The sequence below is a fragment of the Phocoena sinus genome, chromosome 15 (genome assembly GCF_008692025.1).
Source record: "Phocoena sinus isolate mPhoSin1 chromosome 15, mPhoSin1.pri, whole genome shotgun sequence".
Lineage (NCBI taxonomy): Eukaryota > Metazoa > Chordata > Mammalia > Artiodactyla > Phocoenidae > Phocoena > Phocoena sinus.
In genome coordinates, this window is record NC_045777.1 from 18595771 (window position 1) to 18614174 (window position 18404).

The 18404-nt window shown below is 40.6% G+C and overlaps 1 protein-coding gene across 1 annotated transcript in view; it reads left to right on the forward strand.

Moving 5' to 3' along the window:
- CHD6 (chromodomain helicase DNA binding protein 6) overlaps nt 1–18404 on the forward strand; it is a 213826-nt gene that overhangs the window by 108604 nt on the left and 86818 nt on the right. The window contains 7 exon segments of the mRNA XM_032605037.1: nt 5877–5939; nt 6757–6815; nt 7704–7821; nt 11790–11876; nt 12079–12213; nt 15858–15979; nt 17452–17695. Of these exon segments, the coding sequence (XP_032460928.1) occupies nt 5877–5939; nt 6757–6815; nt 7704–7821; nt 11790–11876; nt 12079–12213; nt 15858–15979; nt 17452–17695 (828 nt within the window).

Genomic DNA, 18404 nt, shown 5'->3' on the forward strand with positions numbered 1-18404 from the left:
GCCTGGAGGCATTTGATGAATTCTGGGGTAGCCCAAGAAGTTAGTGGCTCAGCCAGAAGGCAGATTGAAATCTCACAGTGTCACGTTACTTTTAGGAGATAAAATCTCACTAAAAAAGGATGGGTCTACTGCAAAAAAACTGACTCTCCTTTAAGAGAGATTTTTAACCTGCTTGGAATTGGAGACTTCAGGGCTCAGGAGTAAAAAGACCTGCTGGACTTACAGTCAATGACCTTGGACATTCATACTCAAGGAGCAGGTAAAACAAGAGATGGACTGAATCTTAACAGTAACCCAGTCCTGACCCAACAGTCCCTGATTGGACCAATGGGACCCACTCCTTCTCCCTGTTTGTATAAGAGAAAATAGGAAACACTTGTAGTAGAAGATACTGTTTGGAGCTGCTAAGATTCTTTTATTCACACTATTCACAGTACTCATCATACAGTAAAAAATTATTAGGCATTCGAAAAGGCCGGGAAATTGACTGAAAACCAAGAAAATAAATATGTTAATAGAAGCAGACCCCAGGTGATCCAGATAACAGAGTTGGCAGAAAAGAACTTTTAAATAACCATGATTAATATGTTAAAGAAATTAGAGGAAAAGGTGGACAAAATAAGTTCTAAAGTAAAGAATTCCAACAGAGAATTGAATCTATAAAGAGAATCAGATCAACACTGTAAAACTGAAATTTTCAATTTATAAAATTCAGAACACAGTGGATGAGTTTAAAAGCAGATTAGATACAGTAGAAGATAAGATTGGTGACTTTGAAGACAGATCAACAGAAAGTTTCTAAACTGACACACAGAAAAAAGAATGGAAAGAACAGAGCAAAGCATAAACAGATAAAGAGACAATTGGGGTGCAGTGAAAAGGACTAACACATACATATCTGATTAGAGTCCTAGACATGGAGGAGAGAGTGAATCAGAGGAGTGTTTGAAGATAAAATGAATGGCGAGAAATTCCCATAAACTGATGAATATATCCGCCAGTACATTCAATGTCAGGTAACCCCCAAGCAGGAATAATGTAAAAAAGAAAACCATACTAAGCATATCTTAAACTGTAGAAAACCAAATACTGAAAGAACATCTTAAAAGTCAGTAGATAAAAACTGACAGCTAATATTATATTAAATGGTGCAGTATTGAATACTTTCCCTCTGAATTTGGGAGTAAGAAAAAGATTCTATTATTCTCATTTATATTCAGAAATACACTGGAGGTCCTGGCTACTGAACTAAGGAAAAAGAAAAAATACAGGACTTCCCTGGTGGCACAGTGGTTAAGAATCCGCCTGCCAATGCAGGGGTCACAGGTTTGAGCCCTGGTCTGGGACGATCCCCCATGCCTTGGAGTAACTAAGCCTGTGCGCCACAACTACTGAGCCTGCATGCCACAACTACTGAAGCCCATTCACCTAGAGCCTGAGCTCCACAACAAAGAGAAGCCACCTCAATGAGAAGCCCGTGCACCGCAACGAAGAGTAGCCCCTGCTCGCTGCAACTAGAGAGAGAGCCCACGTGCAGCAACGAAGACCCAATGCAGCCAAAAATTAATTAATTAATTAATGAAAGAAAAAATACAGGCGTGCCTCATTTTATTGCTGTTTGCTTTACTGCATTTCACAGATATTGCACTTTTTTTTTAACAAATTGAAGGTTTGTGGTAACCTTGTGTCGAGCAAATGTATTGGCACCATTTACAATATAGTAAAAAAAACAAAACAAAACTATTTATATAAACAAGCAACATCAAATCAGGAAAGGAAAACTGTAAAATACCATTTATAATAGTATAAAGGTATTAGATACCCTGTAATAACTCTCAGAGGATACAAGCCTTCTATATGAAAAACATTGCTGAAAGAAATTAAAGAAGACCTAAATAAATAGAGCAATATATGACATACATATATTCAATATTGTGAAGATGTCTATATAGTTCAGTCCCAGTCAAAATCTAAGCAGGGTGTTTTTCTGATAGAAATTGATGATGGAAGTACAAAAGACCTAGATTAGCCAAGGCAGTCTTGAAAAGGAAGAACTTTTCCAAGAAATTGGAATACTTACCATAATCCAGACTTTGTAATCAAGCCACAATGAAGACAGGGTAGTGTTGCCATAAGAACAAATAGACCAAGGGAACAAAATAGAGTGGTATGTACTGCCCAGCATGGCTTGTACTTAGCTGTGCGTGGCTATTAAGCACTTGAAATATACCTAGTCTGAATTGAGATGTGCTGTAAGTATGAAATGCACAGTAGATTTTTAAAGAGTTAGTGTGAGAAAAATAATGTAAACTATTCCATTAATAATTTTACATTGATTACATATTGAAATGATAATATTGGGGGTATATTAGTTTAAATAAAATATCGTTAAAGTCAAGTTCATCTGTTTTTTAATGTGGCTACAAGAAGATTTACAACCACATATATGGCTTAGTGAATGACATTGGTGGCAGCAAAGCTTCCTTAAACAGAACACAAAAATACATAAAAGATTGATAAGGTGGAATATATAGAACTTCTGTTCATCAGAAGATACATTTACAGGTTGAAAATGCAAACCATAGATTGGTAGAAAATGTTTGTATGGGTTGTGACAGAGGACTCTTATTGAGAAATAAAGATATATATTAAACTCTCACAAATATAAAGAACTCTTGCCAATCAGAAAAAAGGACAATTTTTTAAATAGGCAAATGACTTGAACAGGAGCTTCACAGTGAGGATCTCCATATGGCCAGTAAGCATATGAAAAGATGCTCAGCATCCTTAGTTATCAGGGAAATGTGAATCAAAGAGATGATAATGCACATCCACTGGGAATGGCTAAAATTTTCAAGACTGACAGTATCAAGTCAGTTGCAACTCCCATACACTGCTGTTGGATGTAAAAATTGTTACAGCCACTTTGGGAAGAGTTCTGACAATATCCATTAAAACTAAACACGGGCTTCCCTGGTGGCGCAGTGGTTAAGCATCCACCTGCCAATGCAGGGGACACGGGTTTGAGCCCTGATCCGGGAAGATCCCAGATGCCTTGGAGCAACTAAGTCCATGCACCACAACTACTGAGTCTGCGCTCTAGAGCCCGCGAGCCACAACTACTGAGCCCACATGCCTAGAGCCTGTGCTCCGCAGCAAGAGAAGCCACCTCAATGAGAAGCCCACACGCCACAACAAAGAGTAGTCCCCGCTCACCGCAACTAGAGAAAGCCCACGCACAGCAAGGAAGACCCAGCGCAGCCAAAAATAATTAATTTTTTTTAAAAAAGCTAAACATATAACCAACCTCATAACCTAGCAATTCCACTCCTGTGTTATATCCAAGGTAAATGAGTGCATTTATGTGAACATTGAAAGCAACCCAAATATTCTTCAGCAATAGATTGGATAAATAAAAGGTGGTGTATTTATACAATAAAATACTACACAGTAATACAGGAGAATGGACCACACACAATATGATTCCATTTACATGAAACAATAATAGGCAGAACTAATCAATGGTGGTAGAAGTCTGAATAGTGGTTACTTCCAGTAGGGGCAAGAGGGTCTTCCAGGATGTTGGAAATGTTATATAACTTGATCTTAGTGGGACTTAAACTTCAACAACTGTACACTTGAGATCTCTGCATGCTGTATGTATGCCATACCTCACTTAAAGCATTGTGTTAGCATGTCTGGCAGTTCCTTGATGATGAGGACTGTAGCTCATTTATTTCTATAAGACCAGTGCATAAACACAAGGCACTCAATAAATCATGTGGGAGAAATTTAGGAAGGAAATGAAGTAGGAAGTTAGGAAGGAAGTTGGTTCATTAATCTAGTTTCTTGTCACCCAGCCCCTGTTCCTTTGTTCGCCGTCTACCTGTCATAGTCAGAGCTCTGTTTGGCTGCAAGGTTGGGGTAGTGATTTTACTGCTCAGGAAAGTACATCTAGCTTGGGCCCTTTGCTGTTACCCGTCTGTACAGTAGAAGATAAGTCCAGGTATATGGAGAAGGGGGAGACTTTTTAATCACATGATGTAGATTAAGAATAATGCTTTATCTTTCCTTGTGTATTTCCATTTGTGTCTCTTTTCCTCTTCCTTGTTGTTTAGCATTCAACCAGTATTCACTGATCACCCACTGTTGCCTGGCTTTTTCAAGGTATCTAGCTACATTTGTGAGTAAAAGAAATAAAGATCCCTGCCCTCACAAGGCTTATATTGTGGTGGGAGAAGACGGGCAATCCACAGTAAACTGCCTCCCCCTCCTTTTCTTACTTGTGCAGAAGAATCAAGCAGAAGAAACATACTGACAGGAAAACAAAAGCTTAGTCTGTATCCCGCACCATCCTTCTATTGTATGGTAGGCCCAGTTCACTTGTCTTCTGGTTGAGCAGTGGGAAAAGACTTGTCATTTTGGATTAACTTCACAATGCCATGTGTCCACGGGGACGTAATAAATATTTGTAGCCTTTGGGAGCATCTGTCAGTGCCTGCTGATTCCCATACTTCTTTTCTGCCATCCGCCCTACTCATCTTTTTTTACCATCACCTTTCTGGGAGAAGCTTCATTTAAGTTCTTAGAAAATATGTTTTCTGTAATGGTATGACTTTGGGACAGTTGAGCCCTGAATGGGCAGTGAGATGCAGCATTAACCATCCTTTTGGAAAGTTCTGATAAGGAACCCAAATAGTTATTTTGAGAGTTAGGGTTGTTGTGATGAATGGTCTTTTCATATACTGTTCTAAATCTCATATTGTGATAAATACTGGATCTGGTAAGGTTATGTAGTGCATATGAAACGATGGAAATAAAACTGCTCAAATAAAGTCCGAGGAAGAACATTTAACAGGAGAGTTGTGACCCAATGCATCCTTTTTTTTATGTCCATCAAAGGAAGAAGACAAATAGACTCTGGTTTATTAATACAATAGAATATTATACAGCATTAAAATTGAATGGCTAAAGCAACATGAACAACATGGATGAATATTGGCAATATCATATTACGTTAAAGAAGATTGCATCCACCATGACACCCTTTATATAAAGTTAAAACAAAATAAAATTTTAAAGAAATATTTGTAGATCCAGTGCATCCTTTTTTAAGTGCAGATTTTTTTGTTTAAGTCAAATACTCTGTAGAAAGAGATTTCATGGCGATTAGGAAACGTTGATGTGTATCTAGGGCAGAAAGGAAGGAATTAATTTGTTTCCGGTTGGGATTTGTAGTCAGTGGATGATCAGTGAAACAGAAAGCCATTTCCAGGTACAGAGGGGAAAGATGGTACAATTTAGTAAAGAATAGTTATACTTTGCGTTTGCATAGCGCTTACTGTCCAAAAAATGTTTTCACATGCCGTTTTATCCTCCCAGTAACCCAGTGAGATACGTGTTTTTAACTCCTGTTTTAATAGACTTGGAGCTAAGAGGTGTTAATTGACTAGCCCAAAGTCAGTAGCTGGACTGTGTCAGAATTGGGACCCTCTGATTCTAAAGCCCCCAGACTCTTCTGTGTTAGGCCTTTCTGAAAATTTATGCAGCAACATGTAAGCAGTTTTGGCAGAGAAGGGAAGTCTTAGGGTCAATTTTAATGATGCTAAAGGCAGATCTGAAATGAAGAATCTGAAGCAAATCAAGAAGCAGAATAACTTCCTTGCTCACTTGGGAGGGGAAGGTGATAGAGTGTTATGCCCAGAGGTTAGAATGTGTGTGATCTTTTGATCACTCTGTGGGCTGATAGGAGGGAGACCTCAGTACTCAAAGGTGAACTTTTGGAGAAAGTAGTGCCTATTACAGTATTTCTTCTAGAATTATTTCATGGCTCCTGTGGTGCCGTAATTGTCTCTCTCTTTAACCTCCATCTCCAGGAGCCTCCAGAAGATGACGCAAACATCATTGAGAAGATCCTGGCATCTAAGACTGTCCAGGAGGTTCGTGGCTGATGTTTCTGGCTTGTATATCACTAGTGCAGTTTCCACCCTCTGTGGAGAGATGTTTCTGGAGTGGTCATTCTTGGCTGGACTGAGAGCTAGGCAAGAGCACTATTTGGCTAGTTGACACTTACTTTCACCTCCATGAAAGATTTTAAGACATAAAATTCTGAAATATTTGAGTATGGCCCAAACCGATGTTTTTTTTCCTTATGATCCTAGCAAAAGGTATTGATCCTTTAGTTGCCATAGCCCACTGAAAGTCATCAGAGGGCCAAGAAGAAGACATGGGAAAAGACTCCCAATGAAAACATCTTTTCCTTTCAATATCTCAGGGCTGTGTAGAGAACCTCTAGAGAAAATTTCTGGCATGAAAGAGTATGCCGGTGCCAGTGAAGGCATAGTTTCATCTTTACCTCAAGTGTTTATGAAAGTACACTTCCTTACTTTGAGAGTGAACATCACTGGAGTTTGTGGGGGACGGTTGGGAGGACGCCGGAAATGCATGTTCTCACTTCTGCAGCAGCTCTCAGAGCCCTGGGCCAGTTTGGCTTTATCAGCTGAACGCTCTCCCAGCCTGGACCTAAGAATGACACCAGGAGGATCATTTTTGTTTTTTTCTAACCTTATAGCTTACTGTGTGTTCAGCCTTTAGAAAGCCTGCTCCAGACCTGTCAGAAAAAGACCTGGGAAAATGAAAATGTCCTTGAGAAATATGTTCTAAAACCAGGAAGAAGTATTGATTTACCTTTTTCGTTTGACACATAAGGGTGATCCATGGGGATCTGGGCTGATAACTACTTGCTTTTGGTTACAGGTTCACCCGGGAGAACCCCCATTCGACTTGGAACTGTTCTACGTCAAGTACAGGAATTTGTACGTCTATTTAATGTATTATTTGTATGTGTATTTTAAATGAATAGAACTTTCTTCTTTCATCACACCATTATCTTTTATATTTTCCAAGAACGGCCCCTAAGGCATGACCCACAGACCTTGACTGGCTCAAGTTCACCTTAGTCGGCAGTGCTTTACTTTGGCTGCGTATAGAATCACCTGGAGAGCTTTTTAAAACTACTGAAGTCCTTGCTGCACTCGAGACCCATTGGCTCATACTCTGAGAGTAGTTCTCAAGGATTGGTGTGTTTTAATATATATTTTTGTGTGTGGTACGTGGGCCTCTCACTGTTGTGGCCTCTCCCATTGCGGAGCACAGGCTCCAGACGCGCCGGCTCAGCGACCATGGCTCACAGGCCCGGCCGCTCCGCGGCATGTGGGATCGTCCCGGACCGGGGCACGAACCGGTGTCCCCTGCATCGGCAGGCGGGCTCTCAACCACTGCGCCACCAGGGAAGCCCAGGATTGGTGTGTTTTAGAAACTCCCTCTGCAGTTCCCATTTGCACCCAGAGTGGAGAACCACGGTCCTATAGCCTATACTTTTCTACCCACTTGGGTTTTTCTTTCTTTCTCTGCTGTGTGCCCACTTTCACTAATGTGCATTAACGATGGCCTGCTTACACCTGCCCTCCCTCTGCTCTGAGCCAGTTTCTCTAGAAGCCACAGAATTGCTTGGAATTGCTGCATTGTTTTGTATTCTGTTTTTGTCCTGAAGGGCAAGGCCTTTCTAAGCCCAGTCTACAGCAGTTCCACAGCAAGTCACTCCACTGCTGCTGTGTTAGACGGTCACCTGGTTATTGAAACACTTTAACGCTTGATGGTTTGTGGTTCTATGCTTGTCTCACAATTTGTGTGTCTTTGGATAGCTCCTACTTACACTGTAAATGGGCCACAATGGAAGAACTCGAAAAGGATCCTCGCATCGCACAGAAGATCAAGCGATTTAGGAATAAACAAGCCCAGATGAAGCACATTTTTACTGAGGTGAAGCAATGTTTACTAATTTGATCACTGCTTTTCTTGCAGTATTAAATACCAGGTTTAAGTTTCTTAAAGTTTAAGTCCCGTGTAGATGTATTGCTCAGGTGCCTGCTGATTTGTGGCAAGATTTGTCCAGATTTAAGCCAAAGAAAACAAATTATCCACCAAGGAATAAGGATCAAACCTTATAAACTGATAACTCATAAGAACGTGCATCTAGGTCACGTTCTAGGGCAGAATGTACACACAGAAGGAATGTGCACACAGTTCTTTTCATTTCCTCCTCTCCCCTCCCCAAAAGGGCAATTCCAAGAAGACTTAAAGTTTGGGTGTAAAAAATAAAAACAAAGCTAAAATGTTAGAAAATAAGTAAATAAATATATAAACTTGGGTATTTCTAAGTGTGGTACCTACAGCAAGAGGAAGGATTGATGGGTTTGGATATCAAAACATCTGTAGTGCCTGTAAGTTAGAAAATACCACAAATAAATCTTTAAGTAAGTACATAATGTACATAGACGTATTCCCTAATTACGTACATGCACACATACATACAAGGCATACATTCTTCTTATTCCAGTATGGAAACCTTCTTTATATTTGCATACACACATGCATGATACACATACAAATAGCTTTAATGATAAGAAATGCTATTATAGTTCAAAAAGAAAAATACAAAATCCCAAATAGAAAAAAATGGACAAATTAATGGGGAATTCAGAAAAGAGGGGAAAATTACTTATCAACCATACAAAAATGTAGTCAGTTTCACTAGCAGTCAAAGAAATGCAAATTAAAATGTGAATCTTCTAGTTTTCACTTATCAAATATTTGAAGGTTTTAAACATAAGTATTTTCCACTGCTGGTGAAGGTGTAGGGAAGAGACGCTGTCGTCGTCACTGGTTGGGAGCATAACTTAGGATGACCTATCAGGAACGCAGGATGACAACAGACATCACGTCTCAATATTTGCCCATCCTTTGTCCCAGCAGTTCTGTTTCCACCATTTATTTTAAGGAAGCTATCAAGTCTTTGTGCAAAGACTTAGCTATGATAAACAGTTGTTTGTATTGGTGAAAAATTGAAAACAAACAAAATGTTAGTTAATAGACACTTGTTAAATTATGATACATCCCACAGAATGCAGTACTGTGCAGCTAGTAAAAATGATATTGGAGGACAATTATTAACGTCATAGGAAGAGGCTTAGTGATGTTAACTATTGTTAGTTGAAAATGTCAAGCTCTTATATGAGACAGTTCCATTTTTGGGGGGTACAAGAGAGAAGAATCACCATAATAATGCATAGAAAATGTCTGAGTGTATGTGAAAATGATGACGTAATTTCCTCCATTTGATGGGATTGTGGTGATTTCTATTTTCTTTAACAGATTTTATACAGATAACTTATGAAGAAAACAATTATTTTTTTAAATGTAGTCACAAATACTAGACCTTAAGAGTGCACTGAGATGCCGTCAAATTTTAGCAGATTGCTGCATATTCTTACCAATTCATTGTTCATGCTGTACTCCTTTTCTGCAAATGACGAAAAACTACTTTAGGATAATGTCAATAAGTGTTATTTTTGTCCTAATATGGAGTCCTTTTTCTTTAGCCTTAACGTTTGGCCCCAGGCCTCTCCAGGATTGTTGTAAAGCCTTTGAGAATGGTGTTTTATGGCATTGTTCCTCTGTAGAGAATCGGAAAGGAAGGACTAGAATTGGAAAAACCATCCTGAAGCCCTGTTGGATACTCTCCCTCGGTTCCTGGAACTTCTTATTCACGCCTCTATTTTAGCGAGCATTTGCAGTGTAGTGACTTGTTTACGTGTCTGTGTCTTCCATTTTGAGCCCTGTGAGACAGACAGGGCCACGCCTTCCTCGTGGTACTTCCTATCTGTGGTACTAGGCGCAGGGTCAGTGCTCAGTCACCACGTGTTTGTGCCCAGGTAAGGGAGGAGGGTTTTCTATGCCACTCCTGCTCCAGACCCTTCAGCACTTCCTGTTGTCTTGGAATAAAGTCCAAACTACTTAATGTAGCCTACAAAGCCCCATGAATCTGGTTTCTGATTTATTCCCAAGGGAATGATTTTTTCCCCCTTGGTTGGGAATAGAAAATTGTGTTAGGATGTGTAGAAATACTGTAATGGGAATTCATACCCTTGGGGAAGGAAAGGCTTTTGAGAAGATTGGAGGCCGTCATGAAAGGAACGAGGAGTGAGAGTGGAGAGTAGTTGCTGTAACGCTACCTTCAGTCTTGACCTCGTCAACATTTTTGTTAATAACTTGCGTAAGTGATATTCTTATGAAATAAATAATAACCTAGTTTTGAATAGAGCTTCCTCATACCCATTATTTCCAGCCGCTTTATGAGGTAGCCAGGGGCGCGTGTGAAGGACAGTGGGGTTGGAAAGGCTGTGAGTTCCCACGCCCCACAGGGCTGGAGGCCTATGAGACCCTGACTCCTCAACACCAGACCCAGTGCTGGGAGAATAAGTGACAGAATCAAAGTTCAGGTTTACCTGGACAGGCGAGGATGAATGAAATAATGAAAATGGCAATAAGTAAATGTAATGTCACACATTGGTATTTTAAAGATCTTTACAACTTTGGAGTGGGGAAAATGACCTGATAGCAGTTTGCCTTGGGCAAATTGCAGTAGCTCCTTCAGACTCAGTATCCTCCGTTTATGTAAATCAGTACTAATACTATCACCCTCACAGACTACCTGGGAGGATTAAATGACACAGTGTTGATAGCAGTGCTAAGCATGGTGCCCGACCCATAGTCACTATTCCACAAAGGTTAGCTCTGCATCACCAAGGGATCTAGAAATGTGGCATCTGAAGAACATTGAACACCTGGGGTTAGGGAGGTGTTCCGATAGGGACGAATCAACTTGGTTACTGCTGCTCTAGAGGAAGCAGTTCACACCAATGAGTCAGTTACAGGAGGAACATTAGGCTGTAATTTAATAGTAATAATGATAAAGATCATGATGCTACTACTGAACAGGCAGAAGTAAAGCTGTCTTGGCAGTGGGTCAGGTCTCAGAGGGCAGTAAATTCCTGAACACGAGGATAATTGAATCCGAGGGTGGATTTGCAGGGATGCTGTAAAAAAAAAGTGTTCCTGCGTTGATTGGAAGATGAAACTAGACAGCTCCTAAAGTGCCTTCTAGCTTAAGGGGTAATAAGAACATTCCTGCACTTCAGGAGGAGGGCTTCTGGGCAAGAAAGACCCGGGTAAATGTTCTGATTCACCTGGCTTTGCAACCTTGTTCACGGTACTTATTTAACCTCTCTGAATCAGTTTTCTCATCTGTAAAGATAATTACGACACCTGCTACTCCATAAAGTAGCTTATAGGCTAAAATGAAAGCGCTGGACACACATTAAATATTTCTAAATCTTATTATTTTGTAAGTACGCTTTTTTTTTTTTTTTTTTGAAGCGTAGTGTGTTTAACAGTAAGCAGTCCTAAGGGTACAGCTCAGTGAATTTTTGCAAAATAAACACTCCTGTGTAACCAGCACCTAGATCAGGAAATAAAACATTATCAGTACCCCTGAAGCTCCTTCCATGCCTCCTTCCAGTATTAACTGTTATTATTATTGGTATTAAGAAGAAAATCAAACTGTAATTCTGGATTTCCGAGGGATATCTCTGGAAATCCTCCTTGTGCTGATTTTTGCTCAGTACTGTAATGACCGACAGGAAAATCTCACCCTGGTGGGGCAACCTGTAAGGTGGGGTCGTTTCTTTAAATTCAGTCTTGAAGAGGAGGATTTGGGGACAGTAAAGAAATGTCAGTGAGGTGACTTCTATTTTCAAGCAAACCTTTTCATTCTGTGTTTCCCGCCCAATAGGGGCCAGGGTTGCGGGGGGGGGGGTCACTTAAAACACTGGATGATGGGTTGGAGGGATGGGGGACACTTCTTAGCTCTTCTTTTTTGTTTGCCTTAGCCTGACGAAGACTTGTTCAATCCAGACTACGTGGAGGTTGATCGCATCTTGGAGGTGGCCCACACCAAGGATGCAGAAACCGGAGAGGTGGGTATTTTGCTGTTTCGACTCTTACAAAGTGTCTTTGCTGCTTGCCGAAGATATTTTGCACGTTTCGTTAGCATGTGGTCCTTGTTCTCATGGCATTCGCGTGCTGTGTTGTAGGGAGGTTTTCATAGGTCTGTCAGTGTAGGACTGATTCCTGTAATGTAGTAGAAAGAACGTAAGTGTCTCTCCCATTTCGCACTAGGAAGTGACGCATTACCTGGTGAAGTGGTGCTCACTGCCTTACGAAGAAAGTACATGGGAACTGGAGGAAGATGTGGATCCTGCGAAAGTTAAAGAATTCGAATCTCTGCAAGTTCTCCCTGAAGTTAAGCATGTGGTAATGTACCCATGTCACTGTTCGGCGCCTCTTGTAACATGTGATTTTAGGAGCTTGGCAATCCTGGGTGTCCCCTGGGCTGTTCTCCTGAGTGGTTTCTGTGGTGTCTTATCATTGGTCACTCCCATTGAAACTGCGGTTCAGGGTATGTTTCTCCCACATCACACTTTGCTAGCACTCAGGTCAGCTTTACATCCGGCTCTACTTTGATGTATGTCACATTTCAGAAGCTTGGCTATGAGCTTTGATTTCTTGGTGTATGGCTGTCAGATGGAGTCAGTAAGATAGAAGGTAAGAAATGCCTGGCTTGGGAAAGAAGCTCAGTAAGTTGTTAGCATCTTTCTTGTTCCTGTTTCTTATCCCTTGCTCCACTGGTGATCTCTTTTCTTCAGTTTTATCCTTTGCCTTTACTCAAGTGGAATATTCTTACAGAGAAGAACTGTCCTTTCTCATAGATCGCTGGGACTTTGCAAAGAAAACATAGGTTTTCAGTACGTTTTTGTTGAATTGGTTTGTTTTTCTGATTCTGGATTATTACCACCAAGCTGCAAAAATGTCAGAGGAGGCAGAATTGGGATAGAGCCCAGTTAAGATGTGACTAACTTGGGAAAAGAATCAGAGCTGTGAAAGAATATAACTATAGACTGGAATGATCATTTTCTATTTTTTTTAAATCACTATTTTTATATGAAAAACTCTTATGCAGTTCCTTATTGTTGTTTTTATATATATCACCGGGAAAGTTGGGACTTCAAAGGCAAGACTTTGACACTGAACTTAGATCCCTGTCGGAGTCCATCCAAAAGCAGTTTTGCTTTTGTTTCTTGGCTCTGAAGGGTATAGAGGTATCTTGAGATGTGGAACTGTGATTAGAAACCTGTGTATTTTACAGTGTTTGTCTACATTATTGATTAATGAATTTTTCTCTCAACCCTCTCCTATAACAGTTGTCCATTTAAAATTCAATTTGTTAGTCATTTACTAAGCACCTGCTGTAGGTTGATTCTTGTGTGGGACAGAGTAAGAAAGTAGGTCCAGGCCCTGCCCCAGGAGCTCACAGGCTGACGGAAGAAGCATGTGTGTGCAGGACAAATATGGCACCAGGCTAATTGGGGCACGTGGCCCAAAGCAGAAGCAAACCAGTGGGGGAGCAGAGAGTAGAGAGAATTTCATTGTGAAGCTAATTCTAAGTTATCATCTAGAAGTAATCAAGATTCTTACTCTCTCAGCCTGAATCCCACTTATTTCTTCAGACTGACTACATGCGCTTGGCGAGAATATGAATTCAAGTGTTTTCAGTCAGTTTCCCTTTTTCTTTCCTTCTTTGCTGTTGTGATGCTCCTGTCCTCCTCATCTCTCAATGAACTATGAGATCATTTCACACCTGTCTCTTTTGGTTTCTAATTTATTTGTTCTCTCATTTAGAAGGTATGTTTTGAAATTTTTCTCATCCTAAATTGGAATGGTAGCTCAAAATATAATTAAAGTTGTCTTTTTATGTTTTAAGAGAAGGGCTGGCTCCAAATGATACTTTAACTGAATAATTTTTTTTTTTTTTAAGGGATCTTACCCTGGGCTTTGAAGTTTAGAGATAACCCTACCAGTCTTGATGAGTAGGACATTCCATCACTAAAAGCTTTTTGGTAAAAAATTGGTCACATGTAGGTCAGATACGGAATTTTGGGAGAGCAAGAAATGAGTGTCAGTAACGATTGTGCAAAGAGAGTAGCAGTCATTTAATAGTCAAGACCCACCTTGGAGACTCCAAGAATCAGTTCTCTTCTGAATTTAATAGTAGCCACTAAAGGTTGTGGGGCCTTGGGGTAAGTTACTTGCTGTAGTCTGTACCACTTAGGAGCCAACCAGACTAGGCATCGGGAATTTCAGCTGATTTCAAGCCTTATCCTTAGATGGCTGGTCATGTCAATGGTGATGTAAAACTAAAACCTTTAGCACTGGAGAAAGAGGGAAAACCCAGAGGAGTGACTGGGTTAGAGCGTGATGCCTCTACATCAGGAGCACTACCAAAGCAGCAGAGTAGAAATCTGCAGTGCTAGGAGTGAGCCACTTCAGTCGCTAGAGATGAGGAACATTCCAGGAAGTCTCCCCATAGTATCTAGTAGAGTAGAGTGCCATTAAAATGAGTTACATGGACTTCGGGAATCCAGGCTGAAAGATTCCTGTAGGTTGAGAAGAATGTAATTTCTTTAAGGGAACAGAGCAAGAGAGTTTCTATAGGAATATCTTTGCTTAAGAGCTTTCTCTTTAAAATTAATTTTTGGCATAATAAATTATTTCCCCTTTATTTCTAAAAACACCTGTGGCCTATGTGCTGATAGTAATATTCAACAGAGTTCCATTTCAAGGGGCTTAGCCTAACTACAGCTATAGTAATTTTGTAGGTAAGTTGTGGTATGTAAGTTTCTGAAAGACCACACTTTCAGTGGTCTGCACAGATTGGACAGATTACACTTATCTCCAAATATCAGTGATATGAAATGATTGGGGATATTTTATTAAATTTCACAAGCGGAAGGCTTCGTTTCAGTTAATGGCATATTTCAGGAATAAACTTTATTGTAATACTCCAAAGTAGAACTACCAAAGACTACAATTGCTGTTAGAAAAGCTAAATCTCAAAATTCTCATTTATATAACTATAGGCATAGCTAAAAAATTTTATTTTTAAGACCTTGAAGTGTCAACTTAGGGGCTCAATTTGTCTAGAGGCAAAATAATCAAGTCTATGTCCAAATAATATAAATAAACAAAATTTTTAGGTGGGAATACTTAATACCTAAAAATTAAAATTAAAATTTTCCCCAGATTAATCAAAATTCCAAAAGAATTTTAAGGGAATTTGAAATTGATTCTACAGTTATACAGAATACTAAATAAGACAGAATAGCCAAGACATTTTTGAAAAATAATTCCCCATCAGATATAAACCTGCAGTAATTCAAAAGTGTGGTTTTATTGCAATAAGAGACAGTGCAGTAGGACAGAATGAAGACTCTAGATAAAGCTCCCTGGATATATTAGAACTTATATGGTAAAAATGGCATTTCATATCAATAAAGGTCAATTACATTTAGAAATTGGTGTTTCATATGGGAAAATAAAATAATAAGATTGCTATTATGTTCATGGTGAATTTAAGGAATTTACAGTTTTGATTATATAGGCTTTGGGCTTTACTCTAGAAACTAATCAACAAAATATTTGACCCAGTGTACTTTCCTGAGCTGATACCACAAGGACAAACAAACAAACAAAATTCTGTCTATAGAAAACTAAAAAACCTGACTAATACTGGCTTGTAGGGAAATTACAATGTAAGTGGGAGTGATTTCTGAGAGTCTCAATAATGCAATATAATACTTATCAAGATTTTAGGTGGGTCTGTTTCTCTTCTTCATTAATTGCTTGCAAATTTTATAGAGGTGTTCTTAGTTTAATCTGCTGAAATCTAGAAAATACAGGACTGGCTCATTAGTCAGAAGATAGTAGCTGCAGTTTGCAGCCAGCTGTAGGACAACGTTTGAGATTTACCACCTTCCCCATCATTGCCCTGTGTCCCTCTGCACATTTTGCTCCTGAAGCATCATCCTCTGTGTCTTGTGCTCTCTGCTCTCCTTCCCTAGGAGCGACCTGCCTCAGACTCCTGGCAGAAACTTGAGAAGTCTCGAGAGTATAAGAACAGTAACCAGCTCCGGGAGTACCAGCTGGAGGGGATGAACTGGCTTCTTTTTAACTGGTATAACAGGTGCGGAACCAGAACCGGTCCTGTCTTCAGGGATGATGTTTCTACCAGATGTTTGTGCCTGGAAGGAGATTGTGGGCTTAGCCCGCGTGGAGTAGCAATAGCAGAGCGGCAAGGGAGTGCGTCGGAGCCACTGGTTTAGTGGTGATCTTTGCACATCAGGCATACCAGGACTTTATTTTTTATGTCAGATTTGGTTTGGTTTGGTTTGGTTTCTCCAACCAAGAGGAGTGATCTTTAGACATCACTGACTTTGTCCTTTTTTTTTTCTTTGCCAGTCTAACCAAAATGTTGGGCCCAACCTCGATGAAACAAAACCCAAAAGATCCTTTAAAACTGTTTTTTAGGGCTTCCTTGGTGGTGCAGTGGTTGGGAGTCCGCCTGCCGATGCAGGGGACACGGGTTTGTGCCCCGGTCCGGGAAGATCCCGCATGGCGTGGAGCGGCAGGGCCCGTGAGCCATGGCCGCTGGGCCTGCGCGTCCGGAGCCTGTGCTCCGCGACTGGAGAGGCCACAGCAGTGAGAGGCCCGCGTACCGCAAAAAAAAAAAAACAAAACTGTTTTTTATCTCCCAGTCTTCAGCAAAAGTTGGCTCTAAAGGGGAATGGATCTGGATTCTAGCCCTGACTCTGCTACTTGTTTATGAGCCATGGGTGGCCTAGACTTGTAATACTCAGTTTTCAACTCTGTGCTTTAGTTCCTATCAGAATCTAAATGAAACAGATGGAATTCGGGAAAGATGAGTTGAGATTTTCTTAACATTCTAGAGTGTACCCCTGGTGTTGATTTTTAAAGACAATATGTAGTGGAACAACACACCAAGCTGAAACTCTGGAGACCTGTGTTCTAGCCTTGTCTCTGCTACCTGTTCACAGTGTGAGTCAGGGCACAGCTCACTCAGACACTCCAGGTCTGGGGTTGCCCACCTGTACAGTCAGGAGCAAGACCGGACAGGGGTCACACTCTTCCAGGGTCACAGCTGTGTGCAGTCCATGATTCTGGATCACCACAAGAGACCAACGTTTTTAACTCTTGATACGGAACTTAGTATGTGGGTTAAAAGTTTGTCCTTTGATAACGCAAGTAATAGACAATGAGAATCATGCAACGTATGTTTCTGTTTTTGCCTTGGCTTCCATGAAGTTTGTCAGGTAGAGAAACTGGCTTAGATTAGAGGCATTTTTTTTTTCTCCTTGTTTCAGTATTATTTTAATTTTTGGTATTTTTAGTTTATATTTAAATGGACCTATTTCACGTATTTTCTCACAAGTTGCAATAGTTCCTTTTTGGAAGTAGGCAGGGTGTGAACAATGATAATAGAAACTTGCTTCCGTTGTATCTCTGGAAAATGCTGATAAAACCTTCACTGATGACCTTACAGGTCAAGGTACGCTTCTGAAGTATCTTTTTATTTATAACCAACCTCTGCCTCCTTCCTATATTGATGATGAAGTATCTGTGTTTCTTACTCTGCAGAAAAAACTGCATTTTGGCCGATGAGATGGGCCTAGGGAAAACCATCCAGTCCATCACATTCCTTTCAGAAATATTCCTCAGGGGAATCCACGGCCCTTTCCTCATCATTGCCCCGCTCTCCACCATCACTAACTGGGAGCGGGAGTTCCGGACGTGGACAGAGATGAATGCCATCGTGTACCACGGCAGCCAGATCAGCAGGCAGATGATTCAGCAGTATGAGATGGTGTACCGAGATGCACAGGTGAGCCCTCCACCAGTTACAGAGACCTGGGGACAGCTTTCTGATGTCATGGTTCAAAACAGCCTTTCTGTCCCTTGTCTTCCAGAGTTTAATGCCCTGCATTGGGTTACTGTTGGCTTACTCTGTAGTCACATGTTTATTGCGGTGGACTTCTTACTCCTTCCTGGTAATTTAATTTGTGACAAAACACAGAACTGGAGGGCATGCTTTCCACTCTGACATATACCAGAGTCTCTTTAGGACACGGAAAGCTTGGCTTCTTGGTTGGCTCACGAAGTTGCTTTTACCTGCAGAAGGTTTTATCTGAGTTGTTACGTGCTCAGTGAAGAAAGTGAGCGGAGGAATTCGTGTACAAAGGAAGGATTCTCAGCCAGGGAGTTTGGAGAGAGAGAGAAGGTTAACAGATCTGACGTGGAAGGATGAAGAGAAAACAAATGGTTAAAGGCACAATAGAATTTTTTAAGACATTTTTGTTTTTGAACATCTCACTTTGCTGAGTATCCTTGTATGTTTGTTCGGAGCACTGGTTTTTATAAATAAGGTGAAAATTAAATGAACTCAGAGGAAAGGCAGCGCTCACCCCAGAGGTTTCACAGACAGCAGGAGGAGACACTGAGAAGAAATTTAAGACGTGCTGTAACGTGATGAAGCTCTGCTTTTTAAAGCGATGGTAGCACTAAGACAGGCTGAAAGACAAAGGTGTGTCCTG